General features: G+C 44.0%; 1 protein-coding gene across 2 annotated transcripts in view; it reads left to right on the top strand.

Moving 5' to 3' along the window:
- Nucleotides 1-3,346: 3,346 nt before the first annotated feature.
- UGP2 (UDP-glucose pyrophosphorylase 2) overlaps nucleotides 3,347-14,583 on the top strand; it is a 53,356-nt gene continuing 42,119 nt past the window's right edge. Inside the window, exon 1 of one of the 2 annotated variants that reach the window (XM_084799552.1) lies at nucleotides 3,347-3,974. In XM_084799552.1, coding sequence (XP_084655678.1) covers nucleotides 3,362-3,974 — 613 coding nt within the window. In that variant the 5' untranslated portion in view covers nucleotides 3,347-3,361. Of the gene's footprint in view, nucleotides 3,975-4,262; nucleotides 4,863-14,583 lie in introns of those variants that run through there. The other variant, XM_084799553.1, reaches the window with a different exon arrangement.

The raw sequence follows: 14,583 nt of genomic DNA, 5'->3' as shown, positions 1-14,583 counted from the left end.
AATGACAAAACTAAATAAAAACATGGCCACACACAGTGTCAATCTTACACCTATTTAATTCTTTAGCAATTTCTAAATTACCCTGTGTGCTAAGGATATAGTTCCATAGTGGAGCACTGGCCTATGGTATGCCAGGCAGTGTTTAATCTCCATTACCAAAACCCAAAGGGAAACAACAGACACCCTCGCCCCACCCCCACCCCCACCCCCACCCCCGCCCACCGTCTATGTCACCCCTTGGTAGACAGAGAATGCTCACGATGAATAGTACTTCATCCAGCTTGCACTTTGTCCCACATTCATACTCTAGGTGAAAATCAGTCAACTTAGGAATCATTATTTCTAAATATAAATTAATGGTGCTTGACTGTAGAGAACGGGATACAATACTGTGAATTAAAAGATGTTAATGGCATTAAACCGATCAGTCAATATACACTTATGGAATACTTTCTGTGTAGCAGACACTGACAGACACTAAATCTAAAGAGGCATCCAAAAGGATGCTCAAAATTAAGGGAGCAAGGCTGGGTGGTGGTGGTGGTGATGCATGCAGAGGCAGGTGGATCGCTGTGAGTTCGAGGCCAGCCTGGTCTACAAAGCAAGTCCAGGACAGTCAAGATAACATAGGGAAATCCTGTCTCGGGAGTGGGAGTGGGGTTGGGGTTGGGGGTGGGGTGGGGGTGGGGGTGGAGGTGGGGTGGGTTGGGGTGGGGGTGAGGGTTGGGGTGGGGTGGGGGTGAGGGTTGGGGTGGGGTGGGGGTGAGGGGTGGGGTGGGGTGGGGTGAGGGGTGGGGGTGGGGAATGTTACTGTAAGGGAGCTATGGCTGTAGCCAATGGCCGGGTTCTTATGCAGCAGGGCGGAGGTCCTGGGTTTGCTCACAAGATCAGTTAAGACAAAATGAGTTCTTCTCACTTTCCTATGGGGAAGTAGGAAGGTGGACTGGAGAAAATTAGAGGCAGAATTTATATGATCCTTGGAGGACACTCTTGACATGGTCAGCCCACGCTTTACACTCACCAGATACTGGTTTACAGGCGTCCATTTTGTTCGTTACCTCACTTGACCTCTTTTTCTGTGCCTGCACCTCACTTCCCAGCTCCCTTCTTCAGCCTCTTTTAAATCCACCCCCTACCAATTTTCTGAAAAGCTCTTCTCTGTAAAACTACCATGTAACAGGTCTCTAACAACATAGATATCAACATTATGCACCCTCACGGACTAGTACAGCAATCCACTGTTGGGGGAAAAATGGATGGGGTCTGAAGAGATAGCTTAGTAGTTAAAAGCACTTTTCAGGGTGCTGGAGAGATGGCTCAGTGGTTAAGAGCACTGCTTGCTCTTCCAAAGGACCCGGGGTTCAATTCCCGGCACCCACATGGCAGCTCACAACTGTCTGTAACTCTAAGTTCTGACACTTTCACACCAATGCACATAGATTAAAACTAAATAAAATATTTAAAAAAAAAGCTAATAACAAAAGCACTTTCTTGCAGAGGACTGGGTGGGGCTTGTAGCAACCAGAGTGACTGGTAACCTTCTATAATTCCAGTTCTAGGGGATCACATGCCTTCTTCTGACTTCGCCAGGCTCCAATCACATACATGGTGCACTGAAAAGAAAAAAAGATCAAACAGAGACACGCCCCGTGTATGTGTGTGTGTGTGTGTGTGTGTGTGTGTGTGTGTGTGTGTGTGTGTGCGCGCGCGCGCTGAATGTAAAGGGAGAAGACAAGCAGTTGTTTTCTAGTCATGAAGAAGCTCAGATTTTATTTTCTTATCCCATGACTTGTCAAATGAGCTCGTTCTTAGGGAGCGGGGGAACTCGACAGGGCCTGTGAAGATCTGGAGTTTAAACTGAAGCCTCGTTCTGAAGAACTGTTCTTTGCAAGGCACTATATGAAAACAGTACTTAGAAATGTGCTTTCTCTGGTGCTCCTTGGCCAAGAGCCAACCCCTGGCTCTACCACTTCAGATGGGCACTGTTTACTTTCTGGGGACTTTTCACACGTGGTGGTAAATGCACAGCATTCTTTGTGTCCTATTTCAATATTTAATCACCCCATAAGTCGAGACGCCAGTTCTTAGGAATTACTAAATGTTTTTGCTGGACTTAAAGCCCCCCCCCCTTTTTTTCTCTCTCTCTTTAATCTTCTGTGGAAATAAAAAATAACTTGTTTTTTTTTTTGTTGTTTTTTGTTTTTTGTTTTTAAATAACAAACCTGGTAAAATGAAAGATTCTTGCTGCACTTAAGTCTTTTGCAGGCTTACGTGCACTGGGAGCCCCAGGTCTGTGGTGGTGTTTGCTTATGCTGACTAATAAATACAGCTCATTCAGGTCTGGAACAATTTCTCTACTGTTCAGAGAGGATGTAGAGACCAAGCAAAAACTCCAGGCTCCAAATGCTGTTATTAAACTGAAGACATTTGTTATTTTAGAAACTTTTTATTTGGAGGTATTTCCTTAGCTGAAATATTTGGAGGCCTAAGGGTTGTTTTTGTTGTTGTTGTTGTTGTCTTGTTTTTATTCCATGTAAGCAACATGGTCACTGTTCTTTTTCAGTTGTTTATGAACATTTCCATATGAGCCCGGGGAACTGAATAATGAAAGCTCTTTCGTGTAAGAGAATAATTTAGAAATTCTCATTTACCTTGGGTGAAAATTGCTGCACAACATTTCAAACCCTCCGGGAAGTACTTGGTTGGTTTGAGGCACTGAGCTGGCAATCGCTGCTCAGGCAGGGTGAAGTGTGAAAGGTTGAGTGTGAGATAAGCCCACGGATGGACCGTCTTACAGGCACAAGACTAGCTGTGATTGGGCTCGCCGGGGCTAGTCCCCGGGCTGGTGCCGACATTCCAGCTTTTAACACCACCGTTCTTTCAAGAACTTCAAGACCGATCATTGTTAGGAGAGCATCTCTTAAAGAATAATAGGTCGTTTTCACATCGGCTAGTAAAGGCCATTCCTAGAAACGCGCCTAGGAATGGGATGCTGGGCAAGGCGAAGCCAGAGTGATGGCTCTTTCTGGAAAGCCTTCATTTGGCATTTTTAAAATCAATTTTACATATGGGAATAAGATAATGATAGATACAAGGTACCAGATATTATGTTATATAAGGTTTATTAAGTGAGCATGGGGAGACACGGAAATGGGGGAGGGGTACCCCAGAGACAGAGACAGGATGAGTAAGAGGGGAGAGTAGAGAGACAGGGAAGAGAGAGAGAGAGAGAGAGAGAGAGAGAGAGAGAGAGAGAGAGAGAGAGAGAGAGTGAGTGTAAAGTAAGGAGTAGAGAGAGGGGGTAGAGAGGGCGAGAGAGTGAGAGTAGAGAGGGGTCCACTTGGACCTTTTGTCCTTTTATATGGCCCTGGGCAGGGCCACGCCCCCGTGGCAGGTAAGCAATGACAGTGCAGGTAGGCGGACTGAACAGGCAATCCTCGGTCAAGGTTTCCTTCAACGGGCACATTCCAGTGGCGTGCAAACACCACCTCACACGCTTCAGTTCTCGCACACGCTCGCGGCCTCTGCAGAGAGCCGGCGGAGAGACGACGTGCCTAGCCGCCCGCCACCGCCTCCCCGCCCCCCCCCCCCGCGACAACCCCCAGCAGCTCCCACGCGCGGGATTCCCGCGTCCGCCGCTGCGCCCGCCTCCTCCGAGGCTCACACGCCCCGCCCCCTGCCACCTCCGCGCCTCTCATTGGCCAGGCTGGAGACATTTCCGCATTGGCGGGGGCTGGGAGAGGGGGGGAAAGAGGAGGGGGAGGGAGGTTTCTCCGGCCGGAGGGGGAGGGGAGGCGTGTGGAGAAAAGTGGGGGCTCAGGTGTCGGGAGCCACGGGGCCGCACGCTGGCGCCAGGCTCCGGGTGTCTGCGTGCGACGGGAGCGGGGAGGAGGCCGCCTCAGCCACGCTCGCGCAGCCTGCGGGACTCCATCATCCCGGGCCCGCAACTCCACGGCCCTCCAAGGAAGAGGAAGGTGGGAAGTCACTCCAGGGGGAGGGCCGGGCTCGGGGCGACGACCTCCGTGTGGGGTCCTTGCCGGGAAAGGCGTGGCGGGAGGCCGAGCGCGGGGCGTGGAAGAGTGAGGGGCGGGAAGGCCGAGGGCGTGGCGGGAAGGGTCGGGCCTCCCGGTGGGTCGGGGGAGGGGGGAGGAGGGTGGTCCTGCGGCCCGGCGGGGCGGGGTGGGGTGGGGGCGCGGCGAGCTGGGCCTCCGAGTCCCGGGCGGGGAGGGGGTGGGGAGGGGGTGGGGGACGGGCCCTGGAGGCCGCGGCCAGCTGTCCGCCCGAGTGCGGAATTCGCAGCGCCGCCGAGTCCCCGGGCTATTTATGGGCTGGGGAGAAGGTCGCGTTGCCCCCCTTCGCCGGCCTCCCCGCCTCCGGAGCCGTGCCGGGCGCCAGCGGCTCGCAGCTGCACGGCGACAGGCCAGGGGCCTCGGGGTGCGGCCCGGGGCCTGCGGCAGTGCTGCCTTAGAGGGCGTGGAGACAGGGGGGTGGGGTGGGGGCGGCGAAAAAGCCACCCTAGGTCCGCCTCTTCATTGATGAAATTTAAGTTCATGTGATTTTTACCTTTTCCGGAGTCTCCAGTCGTCCCCCGTTGGTGTCCGGATCGCTGAGTAGCCAGGAGTTCCCTCCTGAGCTGAGTCGGTCCCACCAAGTTTCGGTCTTCTGCATTTTTTCCCCCCAAAGACCAGTTTTGATCCTTTTATACGAATACTTCCTTAAGTAGCCAGACATCGGAGGAGAAAGAACACATCGGTTATTGCTGGGAAGGTAGAGAGACCTTCCTTATAACGCAGCTCCTAGGAACTGGAAATTATAAGCCAGGTTATTTTAATAAAACCCTAAAATGTCGAGATTTGTACCAGGTAAGACATTTTGCTCATGGTTGCTTCATCCGAATTTGGGTACTGGTAGTCTCTAGGTTGGTGGGTAGTTTGGATTTGGAAATGTTCATTCGGGATACCGTTTGCCAAAGCTTTCTGGTTAAATTGATGTTTGAGCTGCTTTGCACCGCTGGCTGGGTTGGCGTTTCATGTACGTATAGTTATGCCTCTGTGCCTGCAGGGGTTAGCGTCGCCTTCCTAAAAGCGGGCTTAACAGTACTCTGACTTCTCAGATAGTGACCGTAATAACTAAAAGAGGATTTTGACTGCTGATTAATTCTTGTTCCCTTCTTATAGTTGATGATAAGTTATCTTTGTGGGACAGGGAAACCCCGGGGGCTCGGGGCAAGCAGATGGGTTTGCCAAAACTACGGAGGAAGCTGTACCGTTCTCCGCTTCTCAGTGTGTACGTGGATTGAGTCTCTTGAGTCAATTATTGCGAAACCAGGAGTAGTTAGTTCGTAGACACTGGAGGTCATTCCAGCTACGGAAAGGACTTTGCTGCAGGGCTGTTTGCTTTTTTCCTTTTTCCTTTTTTTTTTTTTAATATGAAAAGATTGTGATTTCTTTAAATTTGAAAATCACCATCTAAATTCTGTATGTGTGTAAAGAGATACCGTTCAACTAAGCTGTGGCCTTCCGTGTGTGTGTGTGTGTGTGCGCGCTCTACACATTGCAATGGGTGCTGCCTTAAACTTCTGTGACTAACTGTAGAATTTGCCTTTTCATACGGAAGAAACTTGCCCTTCCAGACTGTAGTGTGGGAAAGCTTCAGCCATCTTACTTAATACAGCTAGTCAAGTCTGCAGCCACACAGTGTGATTCTCAGGAGCAGTAGGCGCCCTCTCTTTCCTTTCTTTTCTTTTAAAGTACTGTTAATGTCCATCATTTGACCCTGGGAATGAAAATGCCCTACTTAGTTACTCCTCACTTTATTAACTCTTCTCAAGTTTTGCATAATAGATTAAAAGAAGCTGTCTTCATCATTAAGAAAGCAGATGGGGCCTTTACGCCTGCCTGCATGCCTGCCTGCCTGCCTTCAGCACTAAACTCAGAAGTGTCATTGTATCGTTGTGTTTGAAGTTCATCGTACGCTTTCTGTGTGGCTAGAGATACTCATCTCTGATTTAATAAGTGTCCTAAGATTAGGAAGTCAGAGATAACGTAGAAGGTCACAGTATTTTGTAAGAGTATGCTAGAGAAAAGCAAACAAATCACCTCTCTTAGGAATTTATAGTATTTAAACTCAAAGTATTTCATGTATTTAGTGTTTTTAGGATGGTTTACAGAGTTGATGCCCATTTACAGCTTTTGCTGTTAAGGCGCTGTTCAGATTTCTGAATCCCAGTATACCCAAGTGGCTGTGGACATCTGCCATTTTACTGTGCTGTCCTCTTTTTAAAAGCCTGGTTTTTTGGAAATACTTACACATTTTTGAAAACATTGCACGTATGTTAAAATTAAGAAATTAACATAGTTGTATTAACTAAACTATAAGCTCAGTTCTGATTCCTGTTCGCATGATGCAGTCCAGACACCACATTTGATTTATTTGTATCCACTTTTACTTGGAATAGTAGTTTTCCTTTGAAACAGGCTATTTTGCACAAAAAGACAACACTCTCTCCAAATGTTTTAAATGTGATCGTGTTGTTCATCATTGCTTAATTTTTGTACTTTTAGGTATGACCCCTCTATGTGCTTACTTTGGTTACTGTTAGAAATGATAAAGCTAATTAGCTTATTTCAGAGTTTGGATACACACATCAAATTTCAAGTGTAAGAGTTGGGAAATTATGTTTCTCTTTCTCTCTTTGACCCTCCCCCCCAGAAGTCACTGATGCTTACTGGTGCTCTGCATGTGCTGTTTCATAAGGAAAGTGTTAGCAACTGTTAGGCCAGAGTTATTTCATGGATTGTCTCACTTAAGCATCTGAGCCCTAAGAGATACTGTAGAGCCGATGAAAGTTGAATCTTGTCCAAAGATGAGCTGGTGAGAAGTTCTAAAATTCATGACTTGTTTACCGCGCCTGTCCTTTCCAACACCTTTTGTTGCTTTTGGATAAAAAAAATTGTAGGCATGGCCTATTCTCCAAATAGATTAGCACAAAGGTAATATGTCCCTGGGGAAAATAAAATGTCTTGAGAGTAGATATTCTAAAAGAATTTGTCACAGGTAGCAAATGCCCACAACCTAAAATGTGTGTGTGTGTGTGTGTGTGTGTGTGTGTGTATGTATGTATGTATGTTTACACATACACACACATATGAAATTTTGAGACAGGGTTTCTCTGTGTAGCCTTGGCTGTCCTGGACTCACTTTGTAGACCAGGCTGGCCTTGAACTCACAGAGATCCGCCTGCCTCTGCCTCCCGAGTGCTGGGATTAAAGGCCTGTGCCACCACTGCCTGGCTCTATACACTTTCTTAGTAGGTAAGCTCACCCTGTTTTTGGCTCTGTGTGTGTGTGTTATAAATTACATAAATAGCAAGAAAGATGATTTGACTTTTGTTACTAAAAAGTGACTTTAGACACTTGTGAATCTTAGGCTCTGCGTTTGGACAGTTTGGATGTTGGACTAGGAGTATAACTAGTGATGGGTTCCATCTCCTGTCCCCGGCGCTGGCCTGGCGCTGGTCAGTGCGAAGGTGAGGTAGGGTGCTGTGTTACCGGAATGAGCTAGGCACACTGTGCCCAGTGACTTGTACTCTTTCCTAAAACAATGCTGGCTTTTCAGTTAGCATTGCTACCCAACATGCCAACAACAGAAACACAGACAACTCTTCATTTTCATATTCCAGATTCAATATTTAGGTTTGCTTTCTTGGAAGTTGATATATTTAAAATAAAATATTAACCCTGTACAGGAGCTGAAAGGGAGGGGATGGTAGGGCAGGGTAAAGCTTGGATACTACAGGGAGTAAATACAAGTTCATTTTTAAAGTTCAGTTAACAACTTTTTTTTTTTGAATGCTCATTGTATGCATTGCACTATATTGACTTTCTCTTACAGTAGGTACCCAGGGTTCCGTAGGTCTGGGCATTATGAACTGTGCATTAAGGATAATTCCTTTTGGGTGACAGAGAACGTGGCTCTGCGTCACTTGGCTGGACTCCAGATCTAGTGCTACTTTTATAAGAACACTGGTTATCTTCTTCCTCAGCCGCTTAGACTGTCAGTTGGAAATTTTCAGTTAGTTCCTTGCGTATCTCCCTGAGTCTGTGTTCTTCCGGAGCCGAATAATACTTCTCACAGCAAAACGCTTTAGAGCACAGAGCGTGGTCCTGAGCTGCTGCCCTCTCTGGCATGCTATGGGATTGCCTGGCCCTGGCTCTCTCTGTTGCGGGGCCTCCGCTTTCTAAAGTGAACAGTACCTCTTTCTGCCTGTCACTTTTGGAGGTAGCACCATAATCAGTTGTGGTGTTTTGCTAGGTTTGTCAACAGATACCATTTGGAATTTTCCTTTTAAAACATTCTGAGAACTGTCTCCCTAAATTTTTGGAAGTTTATAAATGGTGAAGGGACTGATGCTTTCTAGCCAGCCAGCTAAGGCTAGGTTATATTCTTAATACTGTAATTCTAGAAGTATTTTTCACAACTTTGAATATGCTATTATCTAAGCTTTGTAAAAATGTCTTTTATTCTTAAAATTGTGTTTAATATATAATACTGTATTTCAGGGAAAGCCATATAAACATATCTGCATTGCCTAAAAGAGTATTGTGGCCTGTCAACTTTCCCATTTGTTGGAACTTTTTGACTCTTGGTGATTCCTGTTTGGTATATGGCAGCTGGTCAGCAAAGATTACTGAGCTAATTATAACTGAAGGGGTCTCAGATGGGTACAGGGATGAGAGGCATTCTGGGGCTTGTCAAGGTCAGCCTTCGGCCTGGTTCTTCTCAAATCATAAAACCTGTTGCTTATCATCAAAATGATTAAGTTTTTGGGGTTTTTTTAAGCCCAGGAAGACTGTGGTGTGGATTTAATTCAGTAGTAGGATTTAATTCACAACAAAGTAATGGCTTAAGCACATACCTTAAAGCTGTGGATTAGAGTTTATTATGTTGCTAGAGGGTAGGGGTATGTGAACTTAGTTCAGTTCATTCATGATTGTTAATATTTAGGAAAATTCAAAATGAAGAATTGGTTCGATAAAATTTGACTGTCTTTTATCTCTGCAGTTAAATTTCCCTTATTGAGCTTTTCTTCTAAGTAAGATTCATTTTCACGTATGAAGGACTACTGAGGGAAAAGGTTGACAAAAATATTAGAAGTGTAAATATTAATGGTTATACCTCTTGGCAGCACCTTTTTAAAATTCTGAAGATACATTGGAAAGTTTCTGTAATAGATTTTTTTTTTTTAAATAGCAGTTCACAGAGACCATTGTATGTGTGCATGTGTTTTTCTTTTCTTCAGAGATTAGTTGTAGCCAACTTAAAATAATGGGAGAACTTTTGATATAAATATAATTTGGCCTAATAATAAACATGTTTTATATAAAAGAACAATCTACCATAGGCCTCCACTTTCCACGAGGCTTCATTTGGTACTTTTTGTACAAATGCAGGCATTATGAGTTCTCAGAAGTCTGGAAAGTTAATACAAATAAATATTTGGAAGTTAACCTCTCTTATTGGTGAAAATGAATAAAAGATGTATTAACTTCCTGTGATGCTATTTATCCCAATTTTATTTGTACAGTGGAGAAATTTGTGGTTTTATCTCTGCATTTATGCTATTGGAGGAAATTCTGATGATGCTGGACTGTGTTTATATGGTGGTGCTCGGGGTTAAGATGAGTGCAGAAGGGTGGCTGACTAAGCGCGTGGATAGTATGACAGTCTTTAAACACTGGTGGCTTTCTAAAGACTGTGGCCCTTCTAACACAACCTAGAGTTTCTTTTCTAAAATATTCAATTTGGATTTGGAGAAATAGCGTTTGAATTGTGAACATTTTAGCCTTTTATTAGATTTTCCCTGACATAGTTACAGTACTATTAGTTGAAACAGTATTTCTTAGGTCTCTAAAATTCTATCAGACATGGATTTTTCTATTAATAACTCATTAATTTCTTTGGAAGTTGGCTTACTAACCCATCACAAGAAATTAAACTGTGGTTTTTGATGGAGTAACTTTTGTGTAATACTATAATGCTGCTTTTGAAAACTGTTTCCCAGTTCTCTTGATTGGTGATGCAGGCATCTCCTTTAGTTTGTTGTGAAGTAATTGTCTAGGGCTCCAGTTCTGCCTCTGTCAATAGTTGCCATTGTTTATGTTTCTCAGTCATGGCCAAAAGAAATTGGTTGCGCCCCCTCCATTTTGACAATTAAGGATTGTTTCTGAGAACCCTGAAGAAACAAGCTATGTTGTCTTTCTTAGCTTAAACAACAAAATGTTTCATTTCCCCCCAAATGTTCCTAGATATTTTTGTTGGTTTTTCTAAAGTAAATCATAAGACTTTCCTCTTCCTTTGTGATTTTTGTATCTTAAAAAACAATGTGCCAGGTGTAGTGGCACGTGCCTTTAGTCCCAACACTTGGGAGGCAAAGGCAGGTTGATCTCTGTGAGTTCAAGTCCAGCCTGGTCTACAAGAGTCCAAAAAATCAGGGCTGCACAGACAAACCCTGACTCAAAACAAAAACAATGCAAACATATTCGTTGTACTCATAACCTGAAATAGACATGTTGTGCTTTCTCCCCTTTTTTCTTGCTAGTCACCAAACTGTAAACATAGTTTTAGGGAGCAGCTTTTGAGAACAGTGTTCCTTTTCTCCTTAGCCACGAACCAGAAAAGCAGAGCTGTTGCCCTGGTAAAAGGTGATACAGTAATTTATTTGTTTTATAGTTTGCTTAGAATTACAAAGCTTCATGTATACAGAAAAACATAGTTATAGAGGTACGTGCACTGCTTTCAGCTAATTCATTCAAATGGTTAAAAGATTAACATTGGTAATAAACTTTGGATTAACTAAATATTGTCCTGTTTTTTTTTCATTGCTCAGGAAACAGTAGTTAAGGAAAAGTACAAGTGCATAAGCATACCGAAAGAGAATGCTCCACTGTTTAGTTTTAGTATCACCTAATATTATAGGGTAGACAGTTGGGTTTCTAGTTTTTATATTGATTTGGTGGCATGTACCTGGAGTAGTAAAGCGGATAAAAAGAACTTTAAGTGGAGAGACTTTTCTCAATTTACAAGATCAGTAAGCAGGGTACCAGACAGCGAGACCTGGTTCCACTTAGGGAAATCACCCTCTCTGGGCTCATTTCTCCACCCTCAAGGTAAGGAGTTGGACTCACTGACCTTAAAGGCCCTTCCAGGCTTAAGAATGCATCAAAGTGTGCATATATCAAAGTACAGGACAGGGCTATCAGGTAGTTTTTGGTTCCTGGTGGGTGACTTTATGTTCACTGCTTCTCTTTCTCAACAAGGGGCTGTAGTTGACTCTTGGCATGACTTTTTTCTCAGCCATTAGACCTAAAAACAAAGATACTGTTTAACAAAGGTACTTTGAATGTTTTCCACAAGTGATATTTTCTTCTTTAATTTAGATTTTAACAACTATTCTAGACTAGAGATGTTTATTCTGTAGTGTAACGCTTAGTATGTATAAAACACTGGATTCAAGTCCTAGCACTGCCAAATGAAGTGAGCGGTATTGTATGAACACATGGTTAACTTTAATGTGTCTTATTTATGCAGTGTATATATATTTTATATAAAGAGAGTAATGTATGATTAGCAAACCTCTTGAGTATTCTCTTAGTAGTAATGTCAGCTCTGATATCCTTTTATTTTTGTTGTCACTAACCATTTATTGTCTGAGAATACAACTCAAAAGTAGAGTGAACAAGGGCCTGGGTTAGATCTCTGGCAGGCCTCACCCAAGCACTTATTAAACATTCATATGGCTATTTTCTCCTCTCCCTCACCCCCCACCCACCCAGGAACACATTTCCATAAAGCTCTTTATCAAGCTATATAGTTGTGTGTCACCAGTCAGAATCATGTTTCATGCTTAAATCATCTGGAAAGGGTTAAACCAACCTGGGCCTGGTGCCATCTCAGAAACAATATGGTCTTGAGGTGTAGAATAGGAGACAAGAAGAACCAGGAACATGGTTGCAATAAACATTAAGACAAACAAAATATTATCGAAGCAATACTGGCAGTGTTTGCTTATTAGAAATGCTCTATGCTCTCTCTATCCCCAAACTGTTGAGTCAGCATGTCTGGGAGCTTGCCCAGGAATCAGTGTTTTAATTAGCTCTCCAGGTTATTTATATGTAAATTAAAGTTTTAGGAGGGCTGATCTAGAAGTCACAGAGGAAGAAATTCAACCTTCATGCATTTTGTAGCACTTTTATTAGTTTCATCCATCCAGAAATGTACCTCAGTCTGGGTTTAAGATATGTCTGCATCATGGTCCTGATGATCAGAAGTTAAGAGTACTTGTTGCTCTTGCAAGGATGCAGGCTTGGTTCCCAGCACTGACATGGTGGCTTGCAACGGGCTGGTACAATAGGATGAGTGGGCTAATGGCAAGGTGGAGTTTTAAATAAACAAAGGCAGGATTATTGGAAATGTCTCTCTGTAGTCATGAAGGGGGGGGGGATACGGGAAGGGAGAGAACAAACTGTCTGGGCTATATAGTGAAGGCTACATAGTGAAGGCTATATAGTGAAGGCTATATAGTGAAGGCTATATAGTGAAGGCTATATAGTGAAGGCTATATAGTGAAGGCTGTATAGTGAAGGCTGTATAGTGAAGGCTGTATAGTGAAGGCTATATAGTGAAGGCTATATAGTGAAGGCTATATAGTGAAGGCTATATAGTGAAGGCTATATAGTGAAGGCTATATAGTGAAGGGCCTCTGGGATAGGGGAAGCCCCACCCTGGGCTTGGGAATTCAGGGTAGGGGGCAGGGTAGACCAGTCACACCCTGCAGCAGTTAGGGACCTAGGGATGTCTGAAAGCAAATATCCCAGCCTTTTGTTGATATTAAATGGATAAGGGGTGAAGTAATTATTCTTTGGCAAGTCTTTGGCTGTCTCCTGCTGACATTGAGGGCATCGGTATTGGGGGTGGGAGAGCAGAGAAAATGGAATGTTGGCCAAGTCCAGGAAGAACAGGCTGTTTTATGTGCTGCCCAGGATCTGTGAGACCATCTGCTGCTAGGAAACTACAACCTCAGCTGGAGCAGTCTGTGAGGTTTAGGCTAGAGCACCTGAGTTCTGGATGTGGCTCTTGAGGAAACACCTGAACCTAACAGGATGCTGGGACAGATATATGTTAGGGGTAGAAGATAAAATTAAGGAGTTTAAGGAGAGAAAAATTTTCCTTGGGTGCACATTTGAAATTCCTAGGACCATGGTCTTGGAGTGGGGAACGTCCCAAAACCAGGGGAGGGATCCCACTGGAATAGGTAGGCAGGGAAGCAGGCTCTTGATGGACAGTACTCATCTGGAGTGTAGCCTGTGGATCTGAGTTGATGTCCTGAAGCTTACAAGATTCTCTTTAAGTTTGTAGAAAGAGACAGACTGGCTTGGAAGACAGTTTACAATCCGATTAATGTTAAAGCTCTGAACAGTCTCAGTAGGGGGATTTTTATATTACCAAATCTTAAAACACCTCAGACCCTGAAACACTTTCTTAAATCCTCATAACTTAACAAGGCAACTGAAGCCTTGGGTTTTGCTGTTAAACTGATCTTTAAACCCATCAGAGACCTGAGAAGGATAAATTGCCATAGGAAGTATACTCCTAAATAGCCTATGTATCGATTAATATAACAGAGGCTTACCCATTGCATAGACAGACTTCCCAGTAGGCTCCTGTGGTATCGATGGCTTCATTGTGGGCACAGGTCTTAGGCAGCATCAGTCTTCAGCTGCCAGGCCTGGCAAATATGGGAGCCTCTCTGTGGAGAAGGAGTGACTTGAGAGGATGACTGACTTTATTTTGTCTAGGAAAAATGGGGCAGCCAACTCTCTGGGTGTCCTGTTCAGCCATAGTTGAGTCAGAGCTTTAGCAGTGGGCAAGGCATTAGGACAGTTCTGCCCCAGTATCACAGTCCAGGTAGAGTCTTCTGTAGTAGTGCCCAAATCTTCTTGGAGGCCTTGGGGTCACCACTAGAAGCTGGGGTCCCTGTCATAGTAAGCTTTTTAATTAAACATTTAAATGCTGTATTCTTCAGATTCTCTGACAGGTTTAAGGACCATAATCTATTAAGTATAGCTGAGCTAAACAAACACTGCTTGTTTTTAGTTACCCATCTTAGACTTATCCTTGAAAACATAAAACAAGAGACTAGGTAAAGCTTAGTCCCGTAATTAACTGCATCAGTTCTTAGCATGACGTCAAATACATTTCTAAACTAATATCAAAGCAAAACTTTGAATACAGTTCATAGACAAACCCTGCTGATTCTACCACACTGCACCATTGCAGACCAAACAACCAAAGCTTAAAAGACGAAAGTTATATTTGGCAATTGTAAAGGTAGTGAACGCAGCTGGCAAGCCTCAATTAAGATGATGGCGAAGTTACTACTCTGCCAAAACAAAGATGTCTGCCAGTCATGTGACTGCCCTTAGTCAAGATGGTGGTGAAGCCATGGCTCCACCCTCTTTATTCAAAATCAACCTGGCAACCAGCCACATGTTGTTAGAGGCCAGGGCTACTAATTTATCAACA

This window comes from Acomys minous, assembly GCF_964271855.1.
Source record: "Acomys minous genome assembly, chromosome: 10".
NCBI lineage: Eukaryota > Metazoa > Chordata > Mammalia > Rodentia > Muridae > Acomys > Acomys minous.
The sequence above is the reverse complement of the archived record's forward strand: the minus strand, read 5'-3'. Positions and strand labels throughout refer to the sequence as shown.